This window comes from Fusarium tjaetaba (assembly GCF_013396195.1).
Source record: "Fusarium tjaetaba strain NRRL 66243 chromosome Unknown NRRL66243_c0000014, whole genome shotgun sequence".
Taxonomy (NCBI): Eukaryota; Fungi; Ascomycota; class Sordariomycetes; order Hypocreales; family Nectriaceae; genus Fusarium; species Fusarium tjaetaba.
Window position 1 is genome coordinate 6,912 of NW_023501210.1, and position 15,268 is coordinate 22,179.

The 15,268-nt window shown below is 50.6% G+C and overlaps 5 protein-coding genes across 5 annotated transcripts; 2 read left to right on the top strand and 3 right to left on the bottom strand.

Moving 5' to 3' along the window:
- Positions 1 to 251: 251 nt before the first annotated feature.
- On the bottom strand, positions 252 to 4,841 carry FTJAE_516 (uncharacterized protein; the record flags this gene model as incomplete). The annotated part of the gene is made up of 1 exon (XM_037351637.1): positions 252 to 4,841. The coding sequence occupies one exon, from the start codon at positions 4,839 to 4,841 to the stop codon at positions 252 to 254; it is 4,590 nt and encodes a 1,529-aa protein (XP_037212310.1).
- Positions 4,842 to 5,672: 831 nt separating this feature from the next.
- Positions 5,673 to 7,100, top strand: FTJAE_517 (flavin-containing protein; the record flags this gene model as incomplete). Its single annotated transcript, XM_037351648.1, has 1 exon — positions 5,673 to 7,100. The coding sequence occupies one exon, from the start codon at positions 5,673 to 5,675 to the stop codon at positions 7,098 to 7,100; it is 1,428 nt and encodes a 475-aa protein (XP_037212311.1).
- A 557-nt stretch (positions 7,101 to 7,657) lies between these two features.
- On the top strand, positions 7,658 to 9,732 carry FTJAE_518 (aromatic amino acid aminotransferase I; the record flags this gene model as incomplete). Its single annotated transcript, XM_037351659.1, has 4 exons — positions 7,658 to 7,841; positions 7,943 to 8,591; positions 8,646 to 9,005; positions 9,063 to 9,732. The coding sequence occupies 4 exons, from the start codon at positions 7,658 to 7,660 to the stop codon at positions 9,730 to 9,732; spliced, it is 1,863 nt and encodes a 620-aa protein (XP_037212312.1).
- Positions 9,733 to 10,115: 383 nt separating this feature from the next.
- FTJAE_519 (60S ribosomal protein L4-B) lies at positions 10,116 to 11,388 on the bottom strand (the record flags this gene model as incomplete). The annotated part of the gene is made up of 3 exons (XM_037351670.1): positions 10,116 to 10,818; positions 10,875 to 11,025; positions 11,184 to 11,388. 3 exons carry the CDS (start codon positions 11,386 to 11,388, stop codon positions 10,116 to 10,118), a joined length of 1,059 nt encoding a protein of 352 aa, XP_037212313.1.
- Positions 11,389 to 11,880: 492 nt separating this feature from the next.
- On the bottom strand, positions 11,881 to 14,919 carry FTJAE_520 (uncharacterized protein; the record flags this gene model as incomplete). The annotated part of the gene is made up of 1 exon (XM_037351682.1): positions 11,881 to 14,919. One exon carries the CDS (start codon positions 14,917 to 14,919, stop codon positions 11,881 to 11,883), a length of 3,039 nt encoding a protein of 1,012 aa, XP_037212314.1.
- Between the last annotated feature and the right edge of the window lie 349 nt (positions 14,920 to 15,268).

Below are 15,268 nucleotides of genomic sequence, written 5' to 3' on the forward strand. Positions count from 1 at the left end.
TCGAATTACGCAAATAATTACAATATCAGCCATCGGGCTTAATTAGCTATAGAATGCTGTGATCGTTTTTAGCAACCTCCTTATGTCAAAATGTTGCTTGTTGGTGTCGTTTGCTTCCAAAACACCGTCAGTCATAAATCTCCAAAAATACATGAATGAAAGCAATGCATTTATGCCCTTTTTCTATATGCCGTAGGTGAGATCCCTGCCTCGTTCTCCAATCCACAATATTTCATCTTATGCCCGTCCACTCATTTGGCGTTCTCTTTACCTGCCTCGGTCACCTTCCGGGACGCCGTCTCGATCTTGCCCATAGCGTTGTCATCCTGGAGGCTCCACCAATGCCGTAGACCCTTGGCGTATTCGATCTCCTCTGGGGTAATTTCTATAGGTGGACCCTTGACCTGTGTAAGAATTTCTCGTTCGTTGTATTTCGAGACTGCCCAGGACGAGCCATCTTCGGAACGGACGCCGAAGCCACGGCCCTTCATTGACACTACCTTGACCCGGCGGAGGAGGATAACATCCCCACTCTCGACATCCGGTAGTGATGTTAGATGGGGCCGGAAAATATGGGCCACTCGGACCTGGGTTGGCGCGGTCGACGGATCGATCACACGCAAATCGAGCATGAAATCCCGAGGGCCGTGCTTCGGCCGGTGTGGAGGAGGCGGTGACTGTGTTACGACAGCAAGAATATCCGTCATCTTGTCGATTGAGTTTCTGCTGAGCATCTTAAGCGACAGAAAGTCGGGCAAATTCGTTCGCAGGCTTTTGACCAGCTGCATTTTCAGAGTTTTGACATCCTCTTCTTCAGGCACAGTCGCTGTAGAGCCAGCAATGGAGGGTGATTTAAGCGAGGCGAACGACATATTCGGGGACTCATCCTGCCTGTGGAAACTTCGCGACACCGAGCGAGTTTCACGCCTAGGGGTCTCTCGCTTTGGATCTGGCGTCTTTTGACTTCTAGTCTGGCGAGTCGATGGACTTGAACCTTTAACAAGTAATATGCTAGGGTCACTGTGGTCATTTCTCGAACGCAGCACTCGCTGGGATCCCGGTGAATTGTTGTCCACGCTGTGAATACTCTCATCGTCGGTTGCTTTTCTCTTCCCTTTGCTCTTTGTATCTGCCTGCACCGAGCCACCTGCCAATTGGATGCTGGGATCATCGTGGTGCATTTTACTTCGTGTCTTGCTGCTTGATGTAGCTGGACTGCTGGGCTTGCTTCCACGGTCTGCGGTCTTCAGGGTGGGTGTGGCTGTGATAAATGCCAGACTAGGATCGTCGTGGTCATTGCCACCTGATGATTTAGTTGGCCTGTGTCGCCGCGGCCGCAAAGACTTGGCGACAATGACCTCAGATGCTGCCTCGGTGTCTTGAAAAGATCCTATAAGTGACCTGTCGGCCGGTGCGGTGGGATCAGGCGATCCGGTTTGCGACAGTACCGTGGACAAAGCAGGATCCGTAGGCAGGTGTGTTTCGGATCGCATGGGAGACTGTTGTAGCATCTCAGCCATGATCTGACTCTCTGGTCCTTCATCCTCCTCCTCCGTTGTCTGTTGGGCATGAGTGACGATACTGACTGTGTCGACTGTCTCGACCTCGATCAACTGTTGTGTGCCGCCAGGAGTGGGAGGATGTTCGATAGAACTGTTACGTGAGAATTTGACGCTGTCTTCCCGCGGGGTCTGGACTTCTGGGCCCTGCGTTGGTGGAGGGGAAATTTGGCCACCATTTTCAGGCTGTGCCTCGTCGTCTGCCTTCTCAACTTCATCCTTGTCGGCTTGGAACAAGGCATTAGCCATGTGAGAAGCTGGGTTAGTTGCCATCTCTGACAAGGGGTCCGATATGTTTTCATGCGTTTCAGAGTGCTCAAGATCTTGGGATGTCTGAGATTCGATATTTTCCTGAATCTCGGAAGCCACAGATTGGGTCTCGCCAGACGACGGCACCGTCTTGCGGAAATTTGACGATCTCGCATCATCGTATAGGGTCTCTTGTGGCTGTTGGGATGGTTCTTGGGGGCGTGTTAATGCTTCGTAACGAATTTCCGTGGTCGCGGTGTCTCCTTGTTCGCTAGTATCAACGTTGGCCTCAGGAAGTTCTGCCGTTGGAGTAGGTCTGCGAGGTAATTCATCAATGTCCATGACTTCGACTGTCACTTCAGGCTCAACTGCGGTCTCGCCTAGCGGTTCTGTCTCAGCAGATTGAACAGAAGCAATGTCGTTTGTCTCGCACCCTTTTGCTTCCCCTTGCAATGGAGGAGCATTCCCCATGTCGATATCACATACTTCCGTTTCCATTGAATTTGATTCCTTTCCAGCGTCGTAACCACGGGGCTGCAATTCTTCTGCCATGGGAGACTCCCGCGGGGCAGTTGAAGGAACAGGCGACTTTGCTTTGTCTATGATCTCACGGCCCCCCTGCAGCTTGTTTGCACAAATCGTGGCCTCGGTAACTTCAGCTTCATTCTTGTTTGAGCCTTCAATATGAGATGCAGGGACCTGGCCCTCATTCATTGAACCCATTTGGCCGCCGTCAACCCTTTGTGTCTCTATTTCCTGCCCCCCCTCCTTTCTTGATGAAGACAGCGGTTCTTCGTCCGTATTGAGCCGCGGTAGACGCTGGCTTTCCTCTTCAGCCATAATCTCATCTGTTTTGGGGACTTCAGAATCTCCCTCTATCTTGGACATTGGTGATGTTTCCGCCTCTTCAATGCCAAGTTCCGAGTTGTCGTCTATATTTTTGGCCTCTGCACCCATTGTTGTCTCTGATGTTGGTTCTAGTTGTGGTTCTGGTGCGGGCGCTTCCTCATCTTCGGAATCTGAAAGCAGGTCGATGACAATGGGCTCCCTAGATACAAGAGTAGCAGAAGGGTGGTTGTCTGCTTCCTCTTCTGCGCCATCTTCATCATAATAATCATATTCGTCCGAGTCATATTCACCTTCCGCATCACCTTCCGACCCTTCGTACTCTTCCGCTTCAATGTCGGATCGTTGCTCGTACGTGTCAGGGTATTCGTCGTCAAGATATTCCTCTTGATTTACGACATCTTCGTCGCCATCCGCGTCATCTTCGTCGGGGTTCATGATTTGCGTATCAGGGTCATTGGTATCTAGATCGGGTTCCTCTTCAGATGTCTCTATTTCGTCATCGTCATCGTGCGTGCGGGAGTACTTCCTTAAGTCGTAATCATCGCCAGGCTCATCACCACCATCGCGATAATACTCTGCTTCACTGGCCGGTTCCTCGAGTGTGGGTTCTGGAGATGCGTTTGCGGTTGTGTTCATATCCGTGTTCTCTCGTGAGGGAGATAAATGGCGGTCTCTGCCAGACTCCGGCGACCCTTGTTCTCTTATTGGCGAAGAGCTCAAGATTTCAACTGGATTCTCAGCGTCGCTACTAGCAACTACAGAGCGGGGTCCAGGGGATGATTCTACCGCCCAAGCAGTCTGAGGCGGTTGTGAAGTCGCAGCGAATGTAGAGTGAAACGCTGATTCATGACCAGCGAGACCCGCAAGAGCTTCTACAGCATTCTGAGGGAGATTTTCGGTCTCCAGGAACTCAGCTGGATAATTTACTCCTCTTGAAACAAAACTGGGCGAATTTGTTACAATATTTCGAGAACTTTCTCCCGAAAAATAGCCCGCAGCCTGAGGAAAGAGTACGGCCTGTGGAGTGAAGCTGAAAGGCATATCCGTGTTCATGTTATTTGGTGTATGATCCAGTAAATACTCGTCTGTCCCCTGTGGCATCACCTGTGGTGTTGTCGAGTCTTCTGCGAGTGGTAAAGACTGGTTCATGAGAGAGTCGTCCCTTTCAAACGGTCTCGTTCGGGTAAATGGTGTCGGGGTCGTCTCTGTCAACCCAAACACTGGTCTTGATTCGGCCGAAACCTGCACACTGGACATTGGAGTAAAGTCAACATATACTGTTTGACTACCTTGATCTACCATCGCTGGCCGCGCTGGTGTGTTCGTGGTAGTATCTTCTGTCTCACCATTGCTCGGCGAGACACTACTCATATAGGACTCCTCTTTAGCTTCCTCTTCATGATCATTCTCAGGCTCAGGACTAGGGGACCGGCTAGTGTAACGCCAAGAGTTGGCAGGTAGACTGAACCGTGTGCGCTTTTTCGACTTGATCCTGCCAACTTCGTCATCTAGCATGTCTATGTCGCCTTCGAATAATGCCCCGTAAGAGACACGCGCTCGTTTGAGGAAAGCAGGCGAAGCGAATTCAAGAGGATCCAAGGTCGATGGAGCAGCTCGTTTCAGAGGCAAGGTGGCTCCTGGAGATAAAGACGTAGGCGTAGCAGGTCGCTCGGGCACGGGTGTGAGGGTGTCGACTTGGTCAGTATTATCAATTTGGCCATTAGTGGTAGTAACTCCCGTCTCCACGTCTGGGGTGTCGATGTTGAGCAAGGTGTCTCTTTCTTCCCCGGGTCGATGGATTCCAAGTACCAAGCGATTCGAGAATTCGAGCTGCCATGCAAGAGTGCTTCCTGCGACTTGAGTCTGCGTCTCGTTCTTCTCCCATTTAACACCCTGCAGGCTCACACGAACCTCATCCCCAGCTCCTAGCGATGAATCTGCGATCGCCCTAGCGGCTGCACCATGGAAACGGATCCGCACCTGGCCATTCTCGCGTCGTAGCCGAAAGTCTCGCTCAGCTAAAAGAAATGCGATCGATTTGTTGATGATACTAAATGGCCATGTGATAGTTACGGTGCCAATTATGACTCGCGCATCTTGTCTTGGGACATCCGGACTGAGCTGGGCGATTGATATAGGCTCGCCCTGGTCGAGTAGTGATGTTGTGGGTTGCGAGCCGTTCATCGTGGTTTGGTCGCAATGTCAGTCGCGTCGGCGGGACCTGAAAAGCCAGAGGGACCGTGTTGCTGTATTAAATCATGTGCGACAGTTTTTGTTGTTATTTCTATGATTTTATGGTTATCGCATCCCGTATGTCGCTCCCGTTGGTCAAGGTGCTATTAACCGCGTTCGAAGCGCTGATTTGCTCGTGGAGTGAATTGTTGTTGGAACAGTGAAATCGATATGCAAGCTTCCGAGGAAGCTGTGGTGGGGATATGTCCGAAAGTAGAAGGCGGTGAAGGGATTGTGGTCTAGCCTAGGGGAGGAAAGAAAATTCAAAGACCTTGACCCTAGGTGATAAAAGTATTTAGGCAAATTTGGCCTAAGCTTAGGGGACTCTTAGCCAAGTTTATTTTGACACCTCATATCAAGGTTCGGTGTTTTCTTGCCCCCCTGAGGCTAGCCTACCTTATCAGTCTATCAGTGATCACTGAGGTGCTGTTGAAAATCGCCGGGTTTTAGACGGCGGTTCTTATGCGGCTCTGGGGCCGACAACAAGCCAGTACTTCCAATGGGAAAGCACCGAACTACTGTGACTTAACAGAAGCAGTAAAAAGAGTCGGGACAAAGTCGAAATGGCTCCTAACCCCCCACTCAGGTTTAGGCGTATCTTGATGGCAAGGGAAAGCGGATGACTCTTTCCCGGGCTTGTCCATAGAAGAATTTGATTACCTAGGCAACTTGTTGATTTGCTGGTTTATCTTTTCTGCTTCACAACTTCACACCAGTGAAGAATCGGTTCATGCTTAGGACGGGAGGCTTTCTTATTAGTTGCTTCATTTCTTACAGCACAATATGGGCTCTCTGACTCAGCCGACGCCTTTCGATGTCCACAAAATCGCAATCATCGGGGCCGGTCCTACTGGACTTGCGGCAGCGAAATATCTCATTGCAAAGGGTTTTGAAGACATTGCCATCTTCGAGCAGCAGGACCATGTTGGCGGCATTTGGCGATACTATGGGTTAGCCCCAGGAACTTGTCCTGTGCCTCAAGAAGATCCTCATTGCCCTCCTGAAAACCCTATAAGATGGAATTCCACTTCACCTCCGATTTTCACTTCGCCGATGTACGAGAACCTACACGCCAATATCCCAAAAGAAGTCATGAGTTTTTCCGACCAAGCCTTTCCCGAGGACTCCAAGCTCTTCCCCGAGAGGCCTATGATCGAGGACTATCTGGTCAAGTATGCAGAGGATGTCGAACCCCTAATTCGTTTTTGTCGACGCGTCGAGCGGGTGAATCTGAAAGTGCGAGATGGTCGGGACAGATGGGAGGTTGAAACACAATCAACTATCAAGAGTGGCGACATAACTACGGATACCTTTGATGCCTTGGTCGTTGCGAACGGTCACTACTCTATACCCTATCTGCCCAATATGAAGAACTTGAAAGAGTTTAACGAGGCCTACCCCGGAGTGATTACGCACTCCAAACAGTATCGCACTCCATATCCGTTTAGAGACAGCAAGGTAGTTGTGATTGGTAATGGCCCGTCTGGGCTCGACATTGCTTGGCAGATCAACCAGGAGTGTATAAAGCCTGCTATCTTGTCTATCCGACATCCTACACCCCCAGATCGACTAGCTCACTCTGGGTGTACGGAAACAGCAGAGGTTGAGGAGTTCTTGGTTGAGGAGAAGGGAATCCGTTTCAAGGATGGCCGAGTTGAGACGGATGTTGATGCCATCATCTTCTGCACCGGCTTCCTCTTTAGCTTCCCATTTCTTGGGGATCTAGGCCACCAGCTCATTACCACAGGCCGAGGCGTGCATGGATTGTACCAGCATATTTTTAATATCCAGCATCCAACCCTCGTTTTCCCAGGTCTCAACATGAAAGCAGCCCCTTGGCCATTGAGTGAGAGCCAAGCAGCTCTGTTTTCAGCTGTGTGGTCCAACGACATTGAGCTCCCTTCTCGAGAAGCAATGGAAGCTTGGAGCCAGGCATTGGAGAAGCAGGAAGACGACGCTTTACATGTGTTTGGTCCCAACGGAGATGGCCATTACATCAACAAATTGCACGACTGGGTTATGAAGGCCAAACGACCAGGAAAAGAGCCGCCTTACTGGAATGACGAACTTATGTGGCAGCGCAGCATGTTCCTCAAAGCCAAGGCCAAATTCGAACAACTGGGCTGCAAGGCTCAGACCTTTGAAGAGATTGGATTTCACTTTGAGCCTGGAGCTCAACTTGATGTGGAGAAGGGGGGAGAAGAGCTCTGATTAAGACTGAAAGACGAGGTATTACGGAAATTCGCAATACAGTTTCGCCATTAGTCTAGGACTTTGCGATTCAATGTCGCCTTGACCCCAGACGATGTGATAGGATGCTTAGGACAGGGGCTTGAGACTGTCAAGCAAACCGTTGGTGGTGGTTCCCACTCACTCCATGTCCGATTCGGCAAACTATGGGGTCTTTTGGGATGGTGCGAGTGCAATGATGTTGTGATGGTGGGTTAGAATGGCGGGAGTCGGGGTTGGATTTGTAATGCAGCTCGAAGGACCATGGAGCCAACGTTTGGGGGCAATTCGGCCATCGGGAATGCGATTGAACAGGTCCGGTCCAACCCAGACAGGGCAATAGTTGGATTGCCTTATCATTAGAACATCCGGTTAGAGATACGCGAAGAAAGGTCAAGGGTACTTGAAGAGGGGAAAAGAACATCCATTTTATCTGCTTGTGTTCTTTCATTCTTACATATTGATTGCCTTTACGCCCTCCAAGATCTTGCCTGAAAACATAACAATTTTTGAAAAGTCAACTGTTCTTGATATTGGCAATGGCACCATCCGCAACTCATGCTACGGCCCCGGCTTCGCCAGCTGCGACGGCTCTCCAAGCTCTACCTCCACCCAAAGACCTGTCGCACCTGTTCTCGAGAGTGACTAGAAATCGCAAGCCGAGCAATATCAAGGCCTTTTACAAATTCATGCAGATTCCGGGTATCAGCAATTTTGCTGGAGGTGAGTAGGATTTGGTCCGTGATCGACAATCCCGGCACCGAGGCACCGAAACTTTGATTTTTAGTCTCCGTCTTACACGTCCGTACTAACACGGCCGGTAGGAATGCCCAATGTCAAATATTTCCCCTTCGATACCTTGGAAGCTCAGATATCCAACGCGGACCGTTGGGAGCCTTCACCGAATTACCCCGACAAGGCATCAATTGAGTCTCTGTCAGGTAGTCTTATTGGATACAGCAACAGTCCAGACAAAAACGCCCCGAGAAATCCAGACTACAACAAAACTTCGTCTAGGATCTCTATACCAAAGATTCTAAACGAACCAGACATCACTAAGAAGGTTGACCTTGCCACTGCCCTTCAGTATGGACAGGTGACTGGCTACCCGCCACTGCACTCTTTCATTAGACAATTCACGAACCAAGTACTTCACCCAAACGTTCCATACCAAGGTGGCGCGGATGTCATCCTTAACAATGGCGGCACGGATGGGTTCTCAAAGGTCCTTCAGCTCCTGGTTGACCCCTGGTATGAGGGGTTACATCCCGTGGAAGAGCGGCCGGGCATGCTCTGTGAGACCTTTGTGTTTGGCAACATCCTTACTCAAGCTCGGCCTCTTGGAGTCAACGTTGTTCCAGTTGAGATTGACGAAGAAGGTATGATAGTCGAAGGATCTGGTGGTCTGCGAGAGGTGCTCGAGAACTGGAATACTCAAAACGGACGACTGCCACATTTCTTATACACGGTAACGTGAGTAATTTGGCTTAACTAAGAACCCGCGTGTATACTGACTGCTGAATACAGCATGGGAGATAACCCTACCAGTGGTGTTGTAGGCGTTAAGAGACGAAAGGAGATCTACGCGCTGGCAAGCAAGTACGACATCATCATTGTTGAAGATGATCCGTATTGGTATTTGCAGTTCCCTTCCGCTGCGATACACGAAGCCAAAGCTAGGGGCTATGCTATTCCCTCAGTGACCGATTCACACAAGACAGTCAAGTCATCTGGCTACGACTTTATAGATTCGCTTGTTCCATCATATCTTAGCATTGATGTTGACGGCCGTGTCATTCGCCTCGATACCTTTTCCAAGACAGTTGCTCCTGGTTCCCGATTGGGTTATGTCACTGCACAACCTGCAATCATCGAACGTCTTACTAGGTATGCTACTCTGTATCTCAGTAATCAATATCGTAAAGGCTGACTTTTGATGAATAGGATCGCAGAGACCAGCACTGGCCAGCCCTCGGGTTTCGTCCAAGCACTCATTGCTCAAGCCATTCTAGGCCCTCACTCATCAGCTCTTGAGACATTCTCCTCTCTCCCGGAAGCAGAGAAGCACTCTTTTACTGGCTGGCAGCTTGATGGTTGGGTGCGATGGCTCGAGGGACTTCGTGGCGAGTATGAGCGTCGCATGACCCGAATGTGCTCTATCCTCGAGAAGAATGCATTTGCTCCGAGGCAGTCAGCGTCCCAAGACACAGACTTGGACCGGGACGTCATTAGCAAGATACGCCTGTTCGATTTCGACTGGCCCCGTGGAGGGATGTTTGTCTGGGTGCGTGTCCACTTCGAGAAGCACCCTCTCTACCAGTCCAGAGGAGGTGACATTGCCCCTGTCATTGATGGCACCGCACTGGCGAATGCATTCTTGATCCATAGTACACATGCACCTCATCTGGTGCTGGGCAGCCCTGGTAGCATGTTCAGTGCCACGCCTGAGATTCGAGAAAAGCGTGGCTGGCAGTTTATACGACTGTGCTTTGCAGCAGAGAGTGACGAGAATATTGACGACGGCTCAGGCAGATTCGCGCGATCTGTGGGTGAATTCTTCAAGATTAACGATCCGGTACAGATTGAGAAGCTACTCGAAGAGTTGCCCAGCTAGAGTAAATAAATGAACAGAGTTACTACATGATGAGCATTGGACAAGAAAATAGCCCGTGCTGCCAACATAAGAGATAGTCACTGTACAGGACAGCCTCGATGCCATATATGTGTATGGTATCAATCATGAAAAAGAAAAACAATTGCTATTACGACAATCACGCTGAAAGCAAACGTAGCAAGCTAAGATCACAGTTACGGTAAATAAGCATCAAGTTGTGGAACCAATGCCGAGTCAGGCTGTAATTCGTATCATATCTCTGATTCATTTTTTAATAGAGCTCAACCGTCAAAGAAGCCGTTACGCCTCAATATCAAACCATGCAAGACCCGTCATCTAGTTCCGTCTTAACCCGCTGCACACCCAGCAAGTCGAGAATTATTTTAGTTCTGCTTCTTCTGAGCCTCCTGGGCAAACACGGAGGCATAAGGGTTCAGGCGAAGCATGACCTGCTTGTTCTTAAGAGGGTTCTTCTTCTGGACAGCAGATCGGCGGGTGACAGCATCGCCCTTGGGAGCGTTGAGAGAGCTCTGGATTTCAGAGCTGTTGATCAGACGAGTAAGATCGGCCTGAGAGACAACGTTGGAGGGGAGGAGGAAGTCACGCTTGTGGGCAGAGGCCTCAGTGGTGGAACCGTAGATCTCGTCAAGGGCCTTGAAGGCAGCAGAGGTCCAGACGATGAAGCGGCCGAGGTGACCACCAGGGGCGAGCTGGAGGAGGTTGAGAGCGGTGACGGGGGAGGTCTCGACACCAGTGATGTTGCGGAAAGCAGTGACGAGCTCCTTGCCATCAGTCTCGGGGTCGTAGATGACAAGAGGGCCACGTCGCTGGCGGTGGCGTCGGCCACGGAGCTTGCCCTTACCAGCACGGAGCTTCTTGGAGCCCTTGACCTTCTCGATATCGGGACCAGCACCAACAGCCTTCAGGAGACCGAAAGCAGCAGCGGTCTTAGCAATGGCAGCACCCTCGAAGACGGCGGAGTCGACAACCAGAGGAACCTCAGGGACGGAGTTGACCTGGTGGCCACGGGCCTGGAGCAGGGGAACGGCAGCGGAGGCAGCGAGAGCAGAGACGACGGCGTATCGCCTGGTTTTGTACGTTAGCCTTGAAATTACGAGCCTCGTGGTCGGAAAAGGACTTACTTCTGACCCTGGTTGACCTTGATGTGCCACTTGCGCCAGATCTTGGTAGGGGCGAACATGCGACCGGAACGACACATGTTACCGAAGGCAGCCTGACCAGCACGGTGAGTACCACCACCAGAAACACGGGGAATACGGGCGACAGCACGACCTGTTTGCAATGTGGTTAGCCTGTTGTTCTGCTCATCGCCGTGCAATCCCATAGCATTTTTCGTCTCTCCCTCGCCCAACTCCGTGGTTTTCTCCCCGCCCACAGAAAATTTCCCCTCTAGAACCATAAATCTGGGTAAAAAAACATCGTGTACTAACCAGTTCCCCAAGACTCGGCAGAGGTCTGGTGACCGGCCTTCTCGCTCACAGCATAAGGCTGTCGCTTGTTCTTAGCGATACCGGTGTGAACCTGCTGGACAATGTCCGGTCGGATCGGGCTGGTGAAGACGGCGGGAATGGCGTGGGTAGCTCCAGTGGGAGCACCATCTTTGCCGATGATAGAGACGGTAGGTCGCGAAGCCATTGCGAAGGTTGAGACTTGGACCTGTTGATGATGCTTGAGTCAGTATGGAAAAGGTCCAGATCAATTGCAACAACTGGCGTTGAGCTCTTACCTCGGGTCGTGCGGCGTCGAAATTGGTGATGGAGTGGGAGGTTGCGAGGCTCACGAAATTTCAGTTAGGATATTTTGGTTTGGTGGGCGGAGAGACCCTAAGTCTGTCCCACTTTTACGTAGCGAGTTTGCACCCACTAAATGACAGTGCGAGTAGCACTACTCGCACTCATCCGGAGGGATCACCGTGGCTTACAATGAAGGCACTATCGCTTGGATTAACGGTTAGTAGGTACTGAGGTAGAGACAACATAGACAATGTTTATATAATGTTCGTGTCATTCTCATAAAGGCTCACTTGAGTCGCTCCGTATTAGCATAAGTACATGTCATCATTATGTCCTTCTAAATACTCCAAGATACAGATATCCCACCATATTGTGTCCCTCTTGTCGTATCTCATCATTCCCACCTCTTCCATTCTTGAATATACTTATCTACCTGTTCCTCAACCCAATCCTCGTCTTCATGTTTAGATCTATCCAGCTTGGCCAGTTTTTCGTGAATCATGGCTTCGACGTCCATCCTCTCAAGTACCTTGGCTTCTAAGTATTTGGGGTCATTCCACCGGCATGCCTTTCTGAAAATCTCTCTCATTCGATTAGAGTAGAGCTGGCAGGTTGCGAGTGGCAGCTTTTGTGGCTTCATATAAAAGTTGCGAGCGATGACATTGTCGTCTTTTATCAATGGCCTGACAACCTCATCGAAGCATTCACCACAGACAGAAAACTGTCGAAGGTATTGCATGGTATGCCAGTATCCGTTGGTGATTGGCTTGTCCTCTTGACACTCGCTCACTGCGGCCATCTTCTCAACTTCTTGTGCAAGAGTGCCAAGGTCTGGCTCTTCCTGTTCCAGTCGAGCTTGATCTGAAGTGGTTTCCATGGCGTCAAAGTACATGACGAAACGCTTTCTTTTTGGCTTGAAACGCATAGCGCAAAGCCCTCTGGTAGGTTCTGAGCGGGAGTCTAGAGGAATGAAAATGCCAGTCAGATTAGGGAACAGTGCCTGGATAACTTGAGCGCATTGGGGACATATGGTAAAATCATATACAGGCTGTCGAGAGTGTGGGTTCCAGAGCGTCAGCCAATTACGGGTGGTGACTCTATCACCAGGGCACGGGAGGCTGTAAGTGGTGGATATGGCTTTGGCAACCTCATGGAAGAGTCGTAGATCCGGCAATTCGTTTTTCAAGGTGAGGAGCCAAGCAATGCGATACCATGGTCCAACGCCAAAATCGCATGCAATCGCTTGAGCCGTGGGGCGAAGCATCGGTTGGAATGGCTTTCGGTATTCGGTTTTGGCGAAGACGGAGTCATAACAATCAGGACAAATGTTGAACTCTGTACGAGGCAGTGTAAGCCAATCCACCCAACCTGCAACAGGGTGCTTGCGGCGGCATTCGGGGAACGTGGTTACACCTGTTGCTTCTTGATGCTCCGAATGACGCCTAACAGACCCCACCGGTTTCTCAAGGCGAACGCCATCTCGATTGGGGTCAAATGTTGGAGGTTGCCATGATTGCGAAGAAGCCGGAGAGCGAGTGGCAGATGAAATAACTGATGCTGGCCTGGCTTCGAGTGGTATTTCGGGGCCGATGGCAATAGGTGTTGGCATCTCGGGCATTGATATAATTGGGTCTGGTTCGTATTGGGATCGTGGCCTACCAATCCTTTCAGACTTGCCGCGAGTATCGAAGGGGTCGATCAAAGTGTCCTCATCCACGGGATATGGAAGCTCATTTTTAGGCCTCTCCGGAAGAACATGCTTATCTCGAGCAACTGGAAACGTTGACGCAGGTCGTAAGTTTTGAGTAAAATCATCTGAGACTGCCGAACCCGTGGGGATAACGACTGGAATAGGCATCGTAGCTCCTCCTGGTCTCAATCGGGGACCACTTGGTGCATCAACCTTTTCCAGCTTTGGCTGAGATTCGCGTTCATCCTGCAAGACGACTGACTTCTTACGTCTTGGATGCAATTCCCGTGGGCCCTTTGGATGATCGTCACCAGATCGATTGTCGTCGCCTCGATCATCACGACGGTCATCACGTCTTATTGTTGGTTCCCGTGTTGGCTCACGAGGAGGGTATGTCGATGATCTTCCATAATCTTCACGATCAGTCCTCCCAAAGGAAGGAGATCTATCTTTCTTGGTACTTCTTGGTAAGTAATCGCCTCGGTAAGAGGATTCAGTTCCAACTCTTTCTTTTGAAAGCGGACGGACAGCTTGCTCATCACGATCCTTGGAAAGAGGGCGAGCTGTTGCATCTCCAACCCGCTCTTTTGAGAGGGGGCGTGTCGGTTTCTCAGTCTCGATATTCGTACGCTTTGAGGTGGAAGCGGTTGAAGAAGTACGAGTGTGACCATTATCATATCGTCGCTCATTGGGGGCGCTTGATACATGCCCTGGTCGAGTAGGAGACCTACGGGAAGCACTCTGAGACTGTCCATAGTACGCTTGATCCCGTCCGCTTGCGCTACTTTTAATAACCTCAGGTGCGAGCTGGGGATCAAGAGGAATCTTTGGGGGTCGTGCAGGGGGCTGGTCATGTCGTCCACTGGCCGGGGCTGAAGGACGAGTACGGTATTTTTCGGGGAGTTGGTCGTCTCTAAATTCGGTTTCGAGTCGAGGTAGATCCTGCCGACTCCGTCTCTTTTCCAACGGTGGTCGACTACGCTCCCTGTTCGTTGTTACATCAGCCTTGAGACTACTATCGTATCTCCGGCTGGATCTTGTGTCTGTGTATGCATCACCCGATGGCCGATCTTGTCGTTCTGTGCGCTCATTCCTCTGGGCTTTCTCGAACCGGTCAGTACGAGGAGTTTTTGTTTCGTTCCTCATTTCAGGTTCATATCTTCGCTCAGGTTCAGGTCTTCGTTCAGGTTCAGGTCTCCTGCTTGGCTCTTTGCGTCGGTCCTCTTCTCTTCTTCTCTCAGTCTCACGTCTCCTGTCCGACCCAACCCTCGCTTCTGCTTCACCACCCTCTGAGCCGCTTGAGGATCCTGTCAGAATGACAAAGCGCCGCTCAGGGTTATATTCATGAACTTCCATTATCATAGGGTTCTGTTCAATATCTCCACGAGATGGAGGCTCTTCTTCCTGATACTTTGCGAGGCACACGCCATGCTCTCGCTTGAGAGAAACTTCCTCATCTTCCACAGATGGGGGCGGCGGTCTAACTCTTGGTACTCGTGCGGGCGCGGCGGACCGTGGTCGTGGTATTAAAGGGTAGTACGGTAGCTGGTATGGTGGTTGCTGCGACGGTGGGGGTTGAGAGGAGGGACGATCATCTAACTTTGGCGATGATGGACTGTTTTTCTGTGTAAGTGGTAGTTCTCTTATAAGATCTCGGTGACCATACGGCTTCGGACTCTTGGCTCGAGAAGTTGTGAAGTAACCCGCCTGGAGGAGGTTCTGTATGTCAAACGATTCGCCCATGATGCAAGCGTCTATATGTCTGATCGGCACGAAATCATGATACACTATCGAGGGAACAGGACCAGCAAATGCGACCACGGATCATAAAACGAAGGACAGCCAAGTAAATATGCTCAGATCGAGTCGCAGTTCGGGCAGTTTGCTGGTGTTTGTTTTCTATTGTCGCACAGGCCTGCTGGAGACGGTAAGGCTAGATTGTTATTGGTGCAGGCGATCCAAAATAGTTCGCAGTCCAGGTCTATCACCCGTTGAGGAACGTTCTAAGTGAATGCGGAAGTCGAAACTATAAGCTCAAGCCTGGTAGCTTAAACAAAAATGCAGAAAAAAGACACGATCTACTTCGTGGGTT